The 20661-nt window shown below is 44.0% G+C and overlaps 1 protein-coding gene across 2 annotated transcripts in view; it reads left to right on the top strand.

Moving 5' to 3' along the window:
- CCN4 (cellular communication network factor 4) overlaps positions 1 to 18492 on the top strand; it is a 143128-nt gene extending 124636 nt beyond the window's left edge. For both annotated transcript variants that reach the window (XM_077493369.1, XM_077493370.1), the window contains 3 exons: positions 13747 to 14004; positions 14488 to 14681; positions 17395 to 18492. In XM_077493369.1, coding sequence (XP_077349495.1) covers positions 13747 to 14004; positions 14488 to 14681; positions 17395 to 17694 — 752 coding nt within the window. In that variant the 3' untranslated portion in view covers positions 17695 to 18492. The remainder of the gene's footprint in view (positions 1 to 13746; positions 14005 to 14487; positions 14682 to 17394) is intronic.
- The last annotated feature ends 2169 nt before the right edge of the window (positions 18493 to 20661 follow it).

Here is a 20661-nt window from a genome sequence, read left to right on the forward strand (position 1 = left end):
AGGACTGTTGAAAGTTTCTCTGGGTCATTTGAAAAACCAGCAGGGGAATTTAACCTGTTCACGATGGAAAACGCATTTCTCCGATTTACAATAGAGATTTCTCTCTCTTAGTCTCTGAAGCAAATGACAGACATCTGTGTGGTGGTTCTCCAGGGACTTGGAAAATATGAGGATATCTTCGAGATAAACCACCACACATAGCTGCAACAAATCTCGGAGGACATTGTTAATAAATTCCTGGAAAACTGCCAGAGCGTTACAAAGGCCAAAAGGCATTACGAAGTACTCACAATGGCCTGTTCTGGTATTAAACTCAATATTCCACTCGTCGCCCTCCTTAATCCTCACAAGATCGTATGCCCCTATCAAATCAAGCTTCAAGAAAACCATTGCGCCCTTGAGGCGGTCAAATAATCAATGGAATTGGATAGACTTTCTTAATTGTGGAATGATTGAGACCCCTATAACCAATACAAGGTCTCAGTTCCCCACTCTTCTTCTTCACAAAGAAGAAACCAGCACCAGAAGGGGATGAGGATTTGCGGATGAAACTTTGAGAAAGCGCGTCTGCAACATAAAGATTAATTAGATATAATGGTGCACTCCGGTCAACTTCCTATTACACAATCTAAGAAGGAGAAATGCGAGGCTAACAATCCTGAGGCTGTTATAAGGATATATGTTGAACACAGTACTGTGCAAAAATACAATAATTACATGTGCAAAACAAGCAAAAAATTTTAAGTGCAAGATGAATTTTAAGTGCACTAAAACAAGAGTGCAAAAAATACTATGCACTTATCACAATGCAACATACTCCTCCATGGCCTTATCCTCCAAGACCAAAAAAGGGTAAACCCGGCCATGAGATGGTATGGCACCATGTTGAAGGTCAATCGCACAATCATATGGTCGGTGTGGAGGCAATCTACCGGCTTGACCTTTGTCAAAGACATCGCTAAAATCGCAGTCCTCCTACGGCAGGGAGGAGAGTGAAGAGGTGCACAGGACCGTCGATACCTTCAGGAAGAATGTCTCCCTGCATTGTGGTGACCAGGAGAGAACCTCAGCATGGAGCCAATCAAAAGAGGGGTTGTGCCTCTGTAACCAAGGATAACTAATAACCAGTGGAAACTTAGGTGAGGAAATAACTTGGAATTGGATTATCTCAAGGTGAAGAGCCCCTACAGCCATGGAAAACGGAACAGTCTTATGAGTCCCATGGGCAGGCTGTAGAGATCTCCTGTCAAGAGCCTCAATGGCAAGTTGAGTGTCACGTAGCTGCAGTGGAATTGAGTGCTTCGATACAAAGGTAGCATCAATGAACAGGCCTGCAGCCCCAGAGTCGATTAGAGCCTGTATCTCGACGGACGACTCAGCCCAAGAAAGGGTAACCGAAAACCAGGGGCTTATCCTGCTGGATAACTGGGGAAGAAACAATGCCACCTAAGGTCTGTCCGGACCTCAAGGTTCGGGTGTTCCCTGGATGGGTGCCTGCACAGAAACTGGAGCAGCAGCATGGACAGCCTGCAACACAGGTTGTGCTGGAGCAGCCACAGTGGGAGATTCTAGATGAGCCATGCAACTCAGGAGCATTTGTAACGCCATGGAAAACTGATCCATGCAGTGATCCTGCTCATCCAATCTGGAAAAAATATTACCAACAAGTGGATTGACTGCATCTTCTGAATTCATGGCCTTTGCCTACTGTCAGAAACCATGAATCAGACTGAGACAGAAGTACAGTTAAATCACACTTGTTTAATAATAAAAGTAACCAGAACAAAACGTAGTCAAAACATAGCCAAAGTTTGGTAACCGGAACGGATAGTCAGAGAAGCCAGAAAGTCAGGTAGCCAGAGAACAGCGTAGTGAAACAGCAAGCAGGATCTGGAGCCAGAAGGATTGTCAGCCAAGCAAGTCTTTAATAGGAACGCGGGAGATAGTCTCTGTGACGTAGACCAAGGTGAAGGCAGAGATCATCTGGACTGGATGGCTTAAGTAGGCAGGACTGATGGGCAGGGTATCATCAACAGCTGAGTCACTTTGGAGAGATAGGAGATGGAAATTAGCCAACAGCGGAGCGGCCAGCTCAGAGAAGGAAGGACTGAGCCCAGTCCTGACAGCAATGTGCTGTTTTTTTGTTAAAAAAAATAAACAGCTTACAGCTACTTTCTGTAGAGAACCATTTGTTATTTACCTACACAGGGCTCTCTTCTTTCATTCAATCAGCCGATCAGCATGTGCTGGCCACAAATCATTGGCCAGGACTTGCTGATCTGCTTGTGCTGCAGCAAAATGACAGCTTCAGGCTGTGACAGTTCACGCGTGGACCCGGAAGAAAGCCACGACATATAGGCACGTGATTTTGTCCGTCTGTATGAGCCAACCTGCAACAGTAAATGTACTGCTGTGTGTCGGCAAGCATTTATATTCACCTAGTGATCCTGACAGTAACACGCTTCCTGTCTTAGGGTGGCTACACTCACTCCTCCACTGTATCTAGGGAGACAAAAGGAGACGATTGTGACTTTTAATGAGGCAGGTATAATCAGACTAAAAGAGTAGTAACGTGTTTATTGATATGAACAGTACACAACACATCCTAATTTCATGGACTAGATATCAATCCTTTTTTTTAAAAGGGTAACAAACAAAAACATAGAATTACATATGTGGAGTGAACATCCCTCAATCCTGAACAGAATACATAGGTCTGGTATACATTCAATATAAACGGAGCAACACAGAAGTCATTATTACATTCCTCATAAGTGATATCAATACGAGTTTAGGGGCCTATTTCTGTACAATCTGTATTAAGGAATCTAGTTTCAGTCAAGATATCAGGGAGCAGGTGGTATGGTAAGGTCAGAACTGACACAAGAGTCCCAAATCTTATGCCGTGTACACACGATCGGACTTTCCGGCAGACTTTTTCCGGCAGACCGGAATCCGTCAGACAATTCGATCGTGTGTGGGCACCAGCGGACTTTTTTTCCCCCAAAAGTCAGATGGACCTAGAAATAAAACATGTTTCAAATCTATCCGACGGACTCAAGTCCGACAGACTAAAAATCGGGAAAACCGTTCGTCTGTGTGCTAGGCCGACGGACAAGATACAATACAAGGGCAGCTATTGGCTACTGGCTATTGAACTTCCTTGTTTAGTCCCATTTACATCATCATGTTCAAAATGAATGGACTTTCGTATGAACTTAGTCCAGTCGTGTGTCGCCAAGTTCGTTCAGAAAGTCAGTCGGAACTCCGCCGAAAGTCCGTCGGGAAGACCGTCGGACCTAGTCTGTTGAAAAGTCCAGTCGTGTGTACGTGGCATAAAAGAACTTTTTCGGGCACCCTCTGGCTTCATAGGTCAACTTGTATAATGGTATGACGTGATTAATAAGGGTGAGCCAAAAAGCAATGGTGGGTGAGGATTTAGCATTCCAGTGCATCGTTATTGCTTTTTTTGCATAGAACAGTACAATTCGAATAAAGGTTTGTACATTTTTGGATATTTCTTCATCGTCAATATGCCCCAACAAGCATTGCAAAGGGTTGCAAATATTAGGTATCTGAGCTACAGAGCTGATACAGGCCGTGATCTGTGACCAGAACTTTCTAATCGGAGTACGCTCCCACATTAGATGAAAGAAGGTACCATCAGCCATGCCGCATCAAGTGCATACTGCAGAGGGCAATCTACCTAATCTGTATAGCAAGCATGGGGTGAAGTAGGATCTATAAAATAATTCAGTCTGGATTACCTTGTCACTTGAGGAGATGACAGTGGGGACCTGGAGAGGAAGAACTTCCTGCCAAATATCCTCTGTCAGTTCAGGTATGTCAACACGCCATCTGTTGGCCGTGTTGCTAAGCCTGTGTGTTGCGGAGTGTAAGAGAGTCCTGTAGTAAGTAAAAACAAGCTTGGAATGAGAAGAATCAGTCAATAGTCGTTCTAGTGGAGACAGCTGAACCACTATGTTATGGAGGTCGAACTGCGTTACAGTAGTGTGTCGGATCTGCAATTATAAGAAATAGGCCGTATGCCGGAGGTTTTAAACTCTACGGAATTCAGTGAAAGGGCGGAACATGTTATCTGAAAATAGATGCATAATCATTTTTACTCCCCTATTAGACCAGAACCCCCCATCAGTTCTACAGAAAAATTCACGTAGATTTGGCTTCCCCCATAGTGGAGTATTCGGTGAATATGTATTAAACATGGTGGACGGTAGCATCCTAGAGAGCCTGAGGATCTGTAGGGTCATCACTAGGACGTTAGTACCCTCCCTCCCCCGTAGAGACATTCTGTGTATCAGGTTATGGAGGGACTCATAGGAGGTAAGGATTGCTACCTCCAGAGCAGTGGCTGCATTGTTGGCTTCAGGGTAAAACCACCAATGCGCATGTGCCAATTGTGAAGCAATGTAATAGGTCTGTAGGCACGGTAAAGCAAGACCTCCCTCCGCAACCGGTAGCTGCAGGGTACTTCTAGCAATCGGAACTGCCCCTCCCCTCCAAATGAAAGTGTGGTGAGGATTGAGTCTATCTCCCTAAATTTGGCCTTAGTGACATAGCATGGTGAGATATCAATCCTTGCTCCATATATAAAAAATAATCAATGTGTACATAGTAAAGTATAATAACAAGCAATTGACCTTGTGTGAGCCATAATAAAGCATGTCATGAGTAGGGATGAGCCAAACACCCCCCGGTTCGGTTCGCACCAGAACTTGCGAACGGCCCCCACGTTCGTTACGAACGTTAGAACCCCATTGAAGTCTATGGGACTCGAACGTTCGAAATGAAAAGTGCTAATTTTAACGGCTAATATGCAAGATACTGTCCTAAAAAGGGTTTGGGGACCTGGCTCCTGCCCCAGGGGACATGGGTCAATGCAAAAAAAAGTTTTAAAAACGGCCGTTTTGGCGGGAGCACTGATTTTAATGACGATTAAAGTGAAAAAAAAAATGAAATATTACTTTAAATATGGTGCCTGGGGGGTGTCTGTAGTATGCCTGTGAAGTGCCACGTGTTTCCCGTGTTTAGAACAGTCCCTGCACAAAATGACATTTAACGGAAATAACACCATTTAAAACTGCTTGCGGTTTTAATGTTATATCTGGTTCCTGCAATATGGTTGAAAATCATTGAGAAAAATGGCATGGGTAGCCCTCCCTGCCCACTACCAGCCTATTTGGGTCTTGTACGCATATTAAGGGGAACCCTGTACCCATATTAAAATAAGGAAATGCGTGTGGCCCCCAGGCCCTATATACTCAGAACAGCAGTATACAGGCGGTGCAAACAAGACAGGGACTGTGTAGGTTTGTTGTGTTAAGTTGAATCTGTTTGTAATTTTCAACTGGTACATTTTTAAAGTGTAGCTCCAGTCAAAAAAACTATTTTTAAGCTTTTTGGAAAACATAGGGAAGGGTTATCACCCCTGTATAATTTGTTTTGCCATCCGTCTTTTTTCATCTCACTTGCTGCTGTCTCCATCCGTTTGCAAGTAGGAGATGTTTGTAAGTTGGATGTTTGAAAGTAGGGGCCTGCCCTATATTATAGCGGTATGTACTGGGTACAGAGCACGCAGACAGCACGCACTATCTCCTAACACTACTGACTCCAAGCTCTATTATTAACCACTTGACCACTGGGCACTTAAACACCCTTAATAACCAGACCAATTTTCAGCTTTTGGTGCTCTCACATTTTGAATGACAATTACTCAGTCATGCAACACTGGACCTATATGAAATGTTTGTCCTTTTTTTCACACAAATAGAGCTTTCTTTTGGTGGTATTTAATCACCTCTCAGTTTTTTTTATTTTTTGTGCTATAAAAGAAAAAAGACCGGAAATTCTGCGAAAAAATGAATTTTTCTTTGTTTCTGTTATAAAATTTAGCAGATTAGTAATTTTTTCTTCATAAATTTTTTTTTACTGGTTACATGTTTTGAGTTGCAGAGGAGGTCTAGGACTAGAATTATTGCTCTCGCTCTAACGTTCTCGGCGATACCTCACATGTGTGGTTTGAACACCGTTTTCATATGTGGACGGGGCTTACGCATGCGTTCGCTTCTGCATGCGAGCACATGGGGACATGGGCGCTTTAATTTTTTTTTTTTTTTTTTTATTGTTCATTTTACTTTATTTATTTTAGTTTGACATTTTTTTCCCCAAAAATATATTTTTGATCACTTTTATTCCTATTACAAGGAATGTAAACATCCCTTGTAATAGGAATATGGGGTGACAGGTCCTCTTTACAGTGAAATCTGGGGGTCAATATGACCCCACATCTCACCTCTAGGCTGGGAAGCCTGAAATAAAAAATAAAAAAAAGATTCTGGCTTTGATCGTACTGGCGAGTTGGTAGAAGCATCGGAGGGCGGTGAGGGGTGGGGGGCGTCTATGGCTGGGTATTTCAGGGTATCACCGAGTATGGCTGGGTATCTCCGAGTATGGCTGGGTATGGCAATTTATGGCAGGGTATTGCAGAGTATTGGCGGGGTATTGGCGGGGTACTACAGAGTAATAGCAGGGTACTGCAGAGTATTGGGGAGTACTACAGAGTAATGGCAGGGTACTGCAGAGTAAAGGCAGGGTACTGCAGAGTAATGGGGGGTACTGCAGAGTAATGGCAGGGTACTGCAGAGTATGCACTGGTATTGCAGAGTATTGGCGGGGTATTGGCGGGGTACTACAGAGTAATAGCAGGGTACTGCAGAGTATTGGGGAGTACTACAGAGTAATGGCAGGGTACTGCAGAGTAAAGGCAGGGTACTGCAGAGTAATGGCAGGGTACTGCAGAGTAATGGCAGGGTACTGCAGAGTAATGGCAGGGTACTGCACTGCAGAGTAATGGCGGGGTACTGCAGAGTAATGGCGGGTACTGCAGAGAATTGGGGGGTACTGCAGAGTAATGGGGGTTACTGCAGAGTAATAAGGGGTTATGCAGAGTAAAGGCAGGGTACTGCAGAGTAATGGGGGGTACTGCAGAGTAATGGCAGGGTACTGCACTGCAGAGTAATGGCGGGGTACTGCAGAGTAATGGCAGGGTACTGCAGAGTAATGGCGGGTACTGCAGAGTATTGGGGGTACTGCAGAGTAATGGGGGTTACTGCAGAGTAATGGGGGGTACTGCAGAGTAAAGGCAGGGTACTGCAGAGTATGCACTGGTATTGCAGAGTATTGGCAGGGAATTGAGGGGTTAAATTCGGTGAGCAGCGATGTGGGCACTGCAGATGCAGCCCACATCGCTGCTGACACCGATCTCTTTCCCCTCCGCTGTACCGATCGGTACAGAGAGGGGAGGGAGGAACCGGCGTCATAACATGACGCCGGTTTGTTTACAAGTGATCACTCTGTCATTTGACGGAGCGATCACGTGGTAAACGGCCGCGACGAGCGGCCGTTTACCGTGATCCGTGATGCTCTCGCTCCGTGATGGTCACGGATGCTCTCGCAGGGGGCGCGCGAGAGCAGAATTCTGGGAGGCCGTTAATTAACGGCCTCTCAGAGTTAAACAACCGCCCTGAAGCCGTTAATCGGCAATGGGCGGTTGTTAAGTGGTTAAAGATAGATCACTAGCTAGCTATATAGGTGAGGTGAATATAGTGGTGTATACTGCGGTCAGGGCACAGACAATAACCACTACACAAGAGCAAGATAGGAAATCAGCCAAAAACGATTGGTGTGTAACTGTGTTGAAGGTACACAGAACACCCACTGCTTCAGATGCCAACACACTACACGAGGCCGCCTCAAAGGCGGCCTTATATAGTGTGGGGCGTGCACTACACAGCCTGAGCTATGATTGGCCACAGGCAGGATGCCTGTGGCCAATCATGGCTCTCCTCGCTGCTGGCGCTGCGATTGGCCAAGCATGCGGGGTCACAGTGCATGCTTGGCCAATCATGAGCCAGCAATGCACTGCGCCATCGCAGTGCATTGTGGTCCGCGCGCGCCATACGAATTTTGACGCGAACGGACCAAGAGTTCGGATTTCGCCGAACGCCCGAACAGCCAATGTTCGAGTCGAACGTACGTTCGACTCGAACACGAAGCTCATCCCTAGTCATGAGATCTAAATATGACGGGCCTTATACACGATGTAAACAGGTGGCATAGTGGAGTAAAAATTGGTATATATAATGTTGAAACCCTGTAGGACAGGCATGTCCAAAGTCCGGCCCGCGGGCCAATCGCGGCCCACATTCCGGTTTCGGATGGCCCGTCTGGTCATGTTCCCATATATATCTTTTGTGGCCCCCAACGAATCCCCGATCGCCGGGGGCCACAAAAGATAGATGTGCTGGCTGCCATGGAGGGGGCGGGACGAGTGCCTTGGATACAGGACAGCGTCCTGTGTAAAAGGAAGTCCCGTCCTGCGCTGCCATTGGACAACCGTTTTGTCCATCACAGGAGGCGGGACTTTCAATTAAAGAGGCCGTCGATAGAAACAGGAGTTTCTCCTGTATGTCTGTCGGCGCTCATCCCGCCCCCCTCCCTGTCTCCTCCAAGGCTGCAGAGGACATGAATCAGGCTGCACTGATGGTAATGGTGAGTCTGCATTCATGAAAATGTGTGGGCTGCATTCATGGCAATATGGGGGCTGCATTCATGGCAATATGGGGGCTGCATTCATGGCAATATGGGGGCTGCATTCATGGCAATGTGTGGCAATATGGGGGCTGCATTCATGGCAATATGGGGGCTGCATTCATGGCAATGTGGGGGCTGCATTCATGGCAATATGGGGGCTGCATTCATGGCAATATGGGGGCTGCATTCCTGGCAATGTGGGGGCTGCATTCCTGGCAATGTGGGGGCTGCATTCCTGGCAATGTGGGGGCTGCATTCATTGGGGGCTGCATTCATGGCAATACGCTGGAGGCTGCATTCATGGCAATACGCTGGGGGCTGCATTCATGGCAATACGCTGGGGGCTGCATTCATGGCAATACGCTGGGGGCTGCATTCATGGCAATACGCTGGGGGCTGCATTCATGGCAATACGGTGGAGGCTGCATTCATGGCAATATGGGGGCTGCATTCCTGGCAATGTGGGGGCTGCATTCCTGGCAATGTGGGGGCTGCATTCCTGGCAATGTGGGGGCTGCATTCATTGGGGGCTGCATTCATGGCAATACGCTGGAGGCTGCATTCATGGCAATACGCTGGGGGCTGCATTCATGGCAATACGCTGGGGGCTGCATTCATGGCAATACGCTGGGGGCTGCATTCATGGCAATACGCTGGGGGCTGCATTCATGGCAATACGGTGGAGGCTGCATTCATGGCAATACGGTGGAGGCTGCATTCATGGCAATACGCTGGGGGCTGCATTCATGGCAATACGCTGGGGGCTGCATTCATGGCAATACGCTGGGGGCTGCATTCATGGCAATACGCTGGGGGCTGCAGATGGGCACTGACCCTTATTTTGCTTCACATGTCTTTATTTAAAATGTAAGATTTTTTTATTTTTATTTTTTTCCTGAGACTTCCTTTTTAAAGTTAAGGTGCGTGGTATAAGCCGATTAAATACAGTATATCCAAATAACACACCCGAGCTCATCTGTTCACCACACACAGCACAAAGGCAAGATAATTCTTGTTGGGCCATGTATTAGTGCTCGGATGAACACACTTAGATCGAATTTTAATGGTTTAAAGAATGTCAGACAAAATGGTCGGCCCTCGAGCATGTTCACTTCATCAAATCTGGCCCTCTTTGAAAAAAGTTTGGACACCCCTGCTGTAGGAGATTGAAAGGGCATCCTGTAAATCTCAACGCATTTCATGGATATGTTCCATTCATCAGGAGCGGATGCCACGCAGATGTGAGAATCACTGCATGGTACCAGCAATGTTGACGGGTGTTGACAGGTTCAACCTGTGCGGTAATATGCAGCAGAAGGGCTGCCAAGGATGTCTAGCTCAGGTGCTAAGGTCACAACGGTCCATGGGAACATCAGGGGCACACCAGGCCACCCCCAACACAGTGAAGACCACCAAAAATATTAGATAATGGAGCTAAGTGTTGACTTTCAAGGAAAAATATCTATAAAATAAATGACTGAGTGTAAATGTGACAGCTACATTGCTGGTACCATGCAGTGATGAAGTATAGCCCATGCTCATGGAGACCATCAAAAAAACATGGACTGTGGTATGGTAAAGAGGTGTCACCTATAGTGGATACAAAAAGAAACTAGTGCTGTAGTAGTGACTGTATTCAGGGAGGGGCAACGTAGCCACCCTTAGCAGTATTGCCACCCTGTGGTTCTAGATTGACTAGAAGATTCAAAGCCAAACTTTAGATATGGCTGCTGTTTCCCTTCCTATCTATCTATGGTGTCCCACATGGAACACTCATCGGAGCCATGGTCCTAGACATGCAAACACCATCACTCCCCCCTTGGAGGGCCTGGATTCTTTTTCCCCCACAGGCTACAATATTTTGCTTCTTCCTCTCCCGCTATTCTATACCCTTTCTCTTGGTTTGAGGATATTTTTTCTGTAAATCTATGCCAAAGTGACAAATTAACAAGCTTGGTGTACGTCCCCTGCACTATGGGTATTGAAATAGAGTTGCCCCCCTTACTGTAGCAGCCTTCACTCTTCTGGGAAGGCTTTAACCACTTGAAGACCAAGCCTTTTCTGACACTTTCTGTTTACAAGTACAAATCTGTATTTTTTGGTATAAAATTACCTAGCACCTTGAAACATTACAATTTTTTTTTAGCAGAGGCACTAGAAAAAAATGGTGGTTGTTTTTTTATTTATTTTTTTATGTCACATGGTGTTTGTGCAGCAGTTTTTCAAACACATATATATTTTTTTTAAATACACTTTAATGAAAAAAAAAATAATATATAACTAAATTTTTTGGTAAAATATAAAGGATGATGTTACGCCGAGTAATTAGATACCTAACATGTCATGCTTTAAAATAATATAATATAATAATACTTAAGCATTGCTTTAAAAACTATTTACAGGCTACCAGTTTAAAGTTACAAAGGAGGTCTAGCATTAGAATTTTTGCCCTCGCTATAATGTCCAGGATGATACCTCATACTTGTGGTGTAAAAAACATTTACATATGCGTGCGCAAGAGAAAAAAAAAAAATTAAAGGGACGGTGTAAAAATAATTATTTTTAAAAATAAAATTTTAAAAATGAAAAAAATAATAAAACATTTTTTAAAGCGACCCTGTCCCCTCAGGGTCGCTTTAAAAAATGTTTTATTATTTTTTTCATTTTTAAAATTGTATTTTTAAAAATAATTATTTTTACACCGTCCCTTTAATTTTTTTTTCATTCCTTTGATTCTGGGACAGGAGAGCTCAAAGGGGTGAGGCAGAAGGGGAGAGCGTCCCCTTCTACGGCCTGTAAAACCTCTAGGATTGCTTTTACTTTGTTGAGCATTGTTGGCTGAAGAAAACAATACCAGGGTTATGGCTGACAGCTACATTCATAACCCCGGTATCACCACTTGAATTCAATCATATCCATGTACGTGATTTGGTCAGCAAGTTTGGCGTGAGTCTTTGGGATTTGTGCCCATTGTGCCAAAAGAACATATGTGAGGTCAGGTACTGATGTTGGATGAGGTCAGGGCTCTGTGAAGGCCACTCAAGTTTTGTCAAGTTTTGTCAACCATGTCTTTATGAAGCTGGTTTTGCACACAGGGGCACAGTCATGCTGGTGTAGAAAATGGCCTTCCCCCAAACTGTACCACAAGATTGGAAGAGCATAATTGCCTAAAACATCTTTGTATGCTGTAATATTAACAGTACCCTTCACCAATGGTGGCTGGTGCTCAAAATGTATTCGGGGGCGCAAACAAACTGAAAAATTCTGAAAAAAAAAACATCAGTTGCAGCCTCACTGTGCCATCAAAAGCAGCCACTGTGCCCATCAATTGCTGCCACTGTGCCATCAAACGCCACCACTGTGCCCATCAATTGCTGCCACTGTGTCATCAAATGAAGCTACTGTGCCCATCAATTGCCGCCACTGTGCCCATTAAACGCAGCCACTGTGCCATCAAACATGGCCACTGTGCTATCAATTGCCGCCATTGTGCCATCAAACGCAGCCACTGTGCCATATCAAATGCTCCCACTGTGCAGTGTAAGTGAAGCATAAGAGGGAGATATGCACATGAATTATAATATTATTCACTCCGACCCCCCCCCCCTTACAAGTATAATACAACAGCCTCGCACTGGCAGCCATCATACTTACCTTACACAGGCAGCTCCGCACGGGCCATGTGTCCCACAGAGATGCCAACATCACCTCCGTTTTCCATCTGGTCTCTGGAACAGGGAAGCCGGATGTAATTTGAACAACAAAGCATCCGCCCGTAGTGATACTATTGGCGGATGTTGCTCGGCATGATGGATTGCGCCGCAAGGCGGGTTAAAAGCCCACAAATGAAGCACCTCATCTGCAATCTCGTGATTGCATAAACGTGGCGCTTCCCATAGTGCACTGTGTCCGGCGCCCGAACACAGTGCACTTATGGACCTTTTTTTCTATTTTGTTTTTTAAATAATTTTTTTTTTTAAATGGCCCTTTATTTATTTTTCTGAAGTAAAGTAAGAGCATTTTGGAGTTGCCGGCTCTTCCCATTAAAGACTTTATTCGTTAAACATAAGTGACATAAAAAGCATTCTAACACATTTCAGCAAGTAGTCTTCTTCACAGTATAATGCTTAATAGCAAGACAGTACAAATATACACAATTGTGCCACCAAAAAATGTCAGGCACAGAATTAATCAATGTACACTTTTTACAATTAGACAATTAAAATAAATAGGACAAGGAATCGGGCGGTGGCTAACAAAAATGGGACCAAAATTTTGGATGAAAAAATACATAAATACAATGGAATGTCCATGGAAGTTATACAAATATGTACATAAAGAAACCTAAAGGCAATTGTTTTTACAGTTACCGGTAAATATTAACCTGTGGGAATGAAAGAGATGGGGAAAAAAATAGGAAATATGCATTTCCACTATTATATATGTATTAAAAGATAGTATTTAAAAAATCAAAAAAATTAAAAAAAAAATCATAAATAAGTGCATAAATACAAAAATTGCTATTTATTTAGAACAAAAAAAAAAAATCTACATCCCATCTAGAATTTAAACCAGCAGGACTTCTAGTACACAGGGTGAAAATCCACAAGACCCTTTTTTTGAGAAGCCTACGGTGAACAAAAAAGGTATAAATGTGCCACAGTACCGTGTTTCTGTTTGGCAACAGCAGTTTCTATTTTAGCAAAAAACTTGATTATACTATTATCACAGATGACTAGGTTGATTTTGAAATTAGAGGAATAGGATAGGACCCCATATTTGATAAAGAGTTTTGATCAACTGACAAGTTAGAAAACAATATACGGTAGAAAAATGAAATGTTTATGGTTTTTAAGAGATGGGAAGGGGTATTTTTATTGTGTGTCATTGGGCTCAAATTATTCTTTACATAATGATAAGCATCTTTAATTTTAGCTATGTGACTGTTATTTCCAAAGCCCATTAGACCTGGCTGAAAATAACAGTCACTTTCTGAAAACAACTATCTTTATCTTGGTGTTTTAGCTTTGTGAATTGAGCCTATTGTTTGGTTTAATGTACAGTATGTGGTTTGGTTTTCTCAGTAAAAAAATAAGTGCAATTCCTAACCCATTTCTCACTTCTGTTTTCTAGAGATGTCAGGAGTAGGTTGTGTTCTCAACGGTGTGCGCTATGTTAATGGCCAGAGCTTCCAACCAAACTGCAAGTACAACTGCACATGTCTGGATGGTGCTGTGGGTTGTGTCCCGCTGTGTGTAAACTCCCGTCCACCTCTTGTCTGGTGCCAGAACCCCAAGCGGATTAAGCTAGCAGGAAAATGTTGTGAGCAATGGGTTTGTGATGACTCCAAGAGGTTCCGAAAAGCATCACCCCGCCATATTGCTTCTCCTGGTACGTAGGGTGGGGGATACACAGGGGAACTTTCCTTTGCACATATTAGCACACATAAAAAAGTGGCAAGCTGGTTGATACAACATACATTCTTAGCCAAAAAAGATGCCAAAGGGGATAGAGAAGAGAAACGTTTACAAAAAGGCACATATTGAGGGTGTAACATGAAACATGGTCACATTCCCCAAATCCCCCACCTCAACTACTCCCACTTGCCTGAATTGTGGAGTGCTTCATCCTGCAGCCTTCTTTCTTTCTTTTTTTTTTGATTCAACCACACAGCCGCATCATCCATTCACAAGGTTCTGTGAATGGAAAAACTACAAGTGCCATGGCCATGTGATGTGCTTCTGCTAGGGGTAATATACAAAGGAGGGTTACTAGCAGGGTGAAAAGTTAAAGGGTGGGGGATGTGACCATCTATGACTTAATCCCGCAAACTTTCCACTGAGCATTCATACAGTGATTTCTGAATTCTTTCAGTTTATCGTGAAGAAACTGAAACCTGGCAAAAGAACTGCATCACCCAGACAACTCCATGGAGCCCGTGTTCTAAGACGTGCGGAATGGGGATATCTACGCGCATCTCAAATGACAATGACAAGTGTAAACTCCATACAGAGAGCCGCCTGTGCAACCTGAGACCCTGCGAGGTGGACATCACACAGCACTTTCGGGTAAGCCTACTACATGGTGCCAGAGAGCTGGTCCATAGAATCAGCAAAAGTTGGATATGACTGAACGGATAAAAACATAGATTGGTCTAAATTTCCCTAAATGTCATTTCCATAAGACTTTTTGGTGGAGACTTATGGTGCCTTCTGGCAGGTGATATGGGCTCACCCAAAGTGTGGCGTACTAGCTGGCCTTTACTAGAGCTCCTGATGGTGGGGATGGCACAGAAACCCTAATGGTCCCAGGTTTTCATTGATGCACCTGGCCCCAGGATGGGGCCTACATGTCCATCCCACCAAGGAGTTGCTGGGACAGAAGGTTTATGTTGTGGAAACTGTTCACTATGCAGTAGACACAGGAGTGGTCGGGTCCAGGCAGAGGTTGTGGCAGGTGCCAAACAAGAGAGTAGTCAGATCGAGGTAGAGGTCATGGCAGTCAAGGGAGTTGTCAGGTCCAGATTGGGGTCAAGTTAAGAGTATTTATGTAAATCTGGGTCAGAAACAAATAGAAAACTGGCAGGTACGTATTGTAGATCTTCAGCTCCCAGGAAGCTGGAGATAAGACATAGCACCAGCCACTTTAAAGGCTCAAGTTTAAATACCCTTCTACTCAGAGGACACACTCAACTTCATTACTGAGAACTCTGGAAGTCCTGGCAAGGATTCTGAGTGTTTCATTGGAATTCTTTGCTGGGATTCTTCATTTACCTTTGGAAGTCCTGGCAAGGATTCACAGGGATTCTGAAAGTAGAAGTAGAAGCTCTGAAAGTCCTGGCAGGGATTCTGAGAGTACCATAACTGACTAGTGCCTTGGCACCTTATGTGGCAACATGGCAGATTAAGCCATATGTGGGGAGGTGCAGCGTGGTGCGGCAGCAGTAAACACTCAGAGTCCAGTAGCAGAAAACAGAACTGTATTGAAGTTTAAGTTTGGCAATTCACAACAAACACTCACAGAATACAAAACAGTGATGTGTAGCAGAGCAGGTCTCCGATGTGCCGACAGCATCTGTCTTGAGGAGTGGAATGCGGCCCGGCCAGTCCACAGCCAAATAGGGATGTCTCCGGGAAGGATGGCATGCCCCTATCGTTTCCATACTCATCTGGAACCTCTTCCTACCGCTGTTCACTGTCCCTACCAGATGGGTGGCCTGTCTCTACACTACCCACATGCTAAATTGCATGCCAAGCCTTGGAGCCAAGGCCTTAACTAGGCTCTGCCTGACCCAAGATGGCTGCCAGAGTCACATGGGGCACCAGCATCCCATCAGATACCTACCGAAATCATAGAGGAACCATGTTCCTCTTGACTTCCCCTCCAACTGCAATGCCACTGTGGTCGAGCACCACCTGCAGTGGAGAAAATAAATCTACCTACATATATGTATGGTATGGTATGGTGAGAGATCAGTTACTCCTTAGCAGGAGGTGGAATGGATATGTTCATTCTCATTTTACACAGCTGATCCTACAGGGTCTTTTTAAGCAAATCAAATATACAGCTGAGGTTATGTGGATTTTTTTACCTCATTTGACTAGTAAGTAGAGAGAGTAAGAATACACTTTAACCACTTCCCACCCAGCCTTTAGTTAAATGACGGCGGAGTGGGACCTTAGTTGTTGTGGTGCCATCTGCAAACCAGACATAGCCAATGACAGATCACTGTGCCAGGGCACTGCCGGTACCCTGTGATCACTGTGACCAATCACAGCAGATCACATGACAATTGTAAACAATTAAAGTGGTTGTATACCCTCATTTGTAAATTTTACCTACAGGTAAGCCTATAATAAGGCTTGCCTGTAGGTAAAATTCATATCTTCTAAACCTGTATGGTTTAGGGGAGATATTAACTTTGCATTCAGCTGCTGACATCAGCGGCGCATGCACTCTGAATGCTCGGCTTAAGGTCCGGCAGACGCTGCCAGACCACGCCGGGAAGAAGACTGCCATGCACATGCGTGAGAGTGACGTGGCCAGAGCCACGAACTTAGAAGAAACGTCAGCTCCCTCGGCGTGGACCGGGCTGCGATACGGGGGCTTTGATCTAAGGTAAGTATTTCATAAAGAGCTTGTATGCGTCGCATACTAGCTCCTTATGCCTTTGCCTTGCAGGTTTTTTTTTTCTTTTTTTTAGATGTGCGGGTATACAACCGCTTTAATGGCTTCCTTTCATGCCATTCATTGTGTACAATTGTGTTGCTAGCTGTGATTGGTCAAAGTGATCACATGGTACAGACAAGGCCAATCACAGCCCATCTGTACCATGTGATTAGCTCTGGCTAATCACAACAATACACACTGAATGAATCAATTTCATTCAGTAAAAATGGTTGCTTATAATAGTGAATTCACTGGTATAAGCAATCATAATGTGTAAAAAAAAAATCCTTCTCACGCAGAGTAGTAGTTTTAGTATAGTAACAGTGTATTGCTGTGGTTACAGTGTGTTACAAAAAAAAATCATATAAAAAGGAAAAAAAAAAAAACTTAAAAAAATATGTGAATGTTTTTTTTTTAATTTCCAAAAAATTGTGACAAAAAATAACATTTGCAAAAAAACTCCTCATGCCTCTTGCCATATGGGTACAGTGTTGCATGACCGTGCAATTCTAAAAGTGTGACAGCGCTGAGAGCTGAAAACTGGGCAGGAAGGGGGTGAAAGTGCCCGCTATTGAAGTGATTAATGTTCTGTCTTTTTTTTTTTCTTTATAGCCGGGCAAAAAATGTTTAGCAGTTTACCGTGAACCAGAATCGAAGAACTTCACAATCTCAGGCTGCATAAGTAGAAGAGCCTACAGACCCAAATACTGCGGGGTGTGCACCGATGACCGATGCTGCACACCCTACAAATCCAAAACCATCAAAGTCCATTACGACTGCCCCGACGGCACCAGCATCTCCTGGAACGTCATGTGGATCAACGCTTGCTTCTGTAACCTCGGCTGCAAAAAGATTAATGATATTTTTTCCGAGCTGGTGAGCTATCACGACTATACCGAAATAATGAACTGATTATTCAGGAAATAAAGACCAAAGAAAAAAAAAAAAAGTTTCATTATTAGAAACAATCAGGGGAAGAGACGTACTATGCTGTTATTGGTGCTTTCACATGCGTTGTCTCAGGGCTGTGTAATTTAATATCCAGCTGCCTAAATTATTATTTGGAAGTTCTATATCATTTTTAAAGCACTTCTGTATGAAGATTTTACAATGTATAAAGTGTAAACTATTATTCTTGCTTTTTTTAATGTGTACAAAGCTAAAAGTTTATTCAAAATGACACTTTTTGCAATTGTTCGTGTGCCTTTTTTTATTTAACCCCTTCACAACTATGGCTAAAACAAATGTAAATGCCTAAGCACAGTTCTGCAACTTTGACATGCGTTCGTAAAACCTTACATATCGTCACAACTGCTTTGTGTATCCAGATGAATTATATCTTTTTTTTTTTTTCAGGACAAATTGGGCTTTCATTTGGTTATCTCCTGATTTTTTAGATTTTTTTATTATCAAGACTGGCCCAAAATAGTAGAAAAAATAATATATATTTTTTTTAATTTAGCTGTATATTTTACTACCATAACCTATCACCAAAAGACAACCCAAATTAAATTCTCTTGCTGCTGACGATCAAAATGATACCACATATATGTATGTATACGGTATATTTGTTGTACCCGTAGTACAGCCCAGAAGCAATAGTGCATTTTTTATTGCAGTTTTTTAATTTTTAATTTTTCCTACCTAAAACACACTGACACCGATACTGATGGTAATTAAAAATAAATAAATAAATCCTTTCCATCCTGATCCTGACCTTTGACCCTGATCTTGACCCAAACACAAATTTCTGGTGCTGACCTAGACCAAACCTTGATCTAGGTATTTTTCTTTATTTTTTATTTTATTTTTATTATTTTTATATTTTATTATTTTATTTTATTATTTATTATTTATTTATTTTACATTTTTTACAAACCATTTTTTTTTTCCTGCAAGGAATGAGAACGATACATTGTAATCTTCCGCTTCATTTTATGGAAAGAAAAAAACACAGGGGCGGACCACACAGTGACTGATCACTGTGATAGCCAATCAAAGGCTACCACAACGATCAGGTGACTCGCAATTGGGAGATCCAGGTTATAGTACAGGACCCGTGATCACTGTGGTAGCCAATCAAAGGCTACCACAATGATCAGGTGACTCGGAATTGGGAGATCCAGGTCATGGTACGGGGCCTGCGATCACTGTGGTAGCCAATCAAAGGCTACCACAACGCTCAGGTGACTCGGAATCGGGAGATCCAGGTTATAGTACAGGACCCGTGATCACTATGGTAGCCAATCAAAGGCTACCACAACGAATAGGTGACTCGGAATCAGGAAATCCAGGTCATGGTAGGGGGCCCACGATCACTGTGGTAGCCAATCAAAGGCTACCACAACGGTCAGGTGACTCGGAATCGGGAAATCCATGTCATAGTACGGGGCCTGCGACCACTGTGGTAGCCAATCAAAGGCTACCACAATGATCAGATGACTCGGAATCGGGAAATCCAGGTCATAGTACGGGGCCTGCGACCACTGTGGTAGCCAATCAAAGGCTACCACAATGATCAGGTGACTCGGAATCGAGAGATCCTGGTCCGGATCGTTAGTACGGGGGCCCGAGGCTCTCGGTAAACCCTGGACTCAGCACAAAGGAAGACACGCGTATATGCGGCCCCTACGGCAAAAGCTGCATATATGTGTTACTTCAGGATGAATGGGTTAAAGTGAAGAGTCAGAACCGTTGTCAGTGTTAAAGGGGACCTATCAGCCTCCAGCACTAGATGGGAATATGTGATATGGCAGATCATGACTTTTCTTCTGTCCTTTAAAGTGGACCTAGACTCAGACAACTTTGTCCTTTAAACCAGGGGTCTCCAAACTTTTTAAACAAAGGGTCAGATTACTGTCCTCAGACTTTAGGGGGTCGGACGCAGGCTTGGTGGTCAATGGGTATAAGAAAATGACATAGCACCTGTGGTCAGGAGGAGTAGGAATAGTGCTCCATCATCGGGATTAATTGTGTAAAACAGTCGCGGTTAGTAGGAGGAATGGCGCCCCATTGTTGAAGTCAGTGGAAGGAATAGTGCCCTATCATTGGTGCCCACAGGGGGAAAGGTGCTCCAATGTTACTGTCAATTGAAGGAATTGTAATAGTGCCCCATAATTGGTATTAGTGGGAGAAATAGTGTGGCATAGTTGATGTTAGTGGGAGGAATGGTGCCCTATCGTCGGTACTCACAGGAGGAAAAGTGTTCCAATGTTGGTGTCGATGGAAGGAATTGTAACCTGTTGTTCATGTCAGTGAAGTGAATAATGCCCTATTGTTGGTGTCAGTGGGAGAAATAGTGCCCCATCATTCACCATTGGTGGGAGTGGAAGATACAGTGCCCCATCAATGGTTTCAGTGAAAGCAATAGTGCCCCATTGGTGGTGCTCATAGGAGGTATAGTGCTCAATCCTTGGTGTAAGTGGGAGGAGTAGTGCCGCATTGTTGGTGCCAGGGGGAGGAATAGGGCCCCATCGTTGGTGTCAATGGGAGGAACAGTGCCCCATCATTATTGTCAGTGGGAGGAATAGTGCCCCACCGTTTTTGTCAGCGGAGAGAATACTGCTCCATTGTTGGTGTCAGTGGGGGAAATAGGGCCCTGTCGTTGGCGTCAGTGGAGAGAATAGTGCTCCATTGTTAGTATCAGTGGGAGAAATAGGGCCCTGTCGTTGATGTCAGTGGGAGGAATAGTGCCCCATCATTGGTGTAAGTGGGTGGAATAGTGTCCCATCATTGGTGTCAGTGGGAGGAATAGTGCCCCATCATTGGTGTAAGTGAGAGGAATAGTGTCCCATCATTGGTATCAGTGGAGAGAATAGTGCTCCATTGTTGGTGTCAGTGGGAGAAATATTACCCCATCATTGGTGTCAATGGGAGTAA

This window comes from Lithobates pipiens, unplaced genomic scaffold (assembly GCF_037356315.1).
Source record: "Lithobates pipiens isolate NorthernLeopardFrog02 unplaced genomic scaffold, aLitPip1_a1.2 Scaffold_19, whole genome shotgun sequence".
NCBI lineage: Eukaryota > Metazoa > Chordata > Amphibia > Anura > Ranidae > Lithobates > Lithobates pipiens.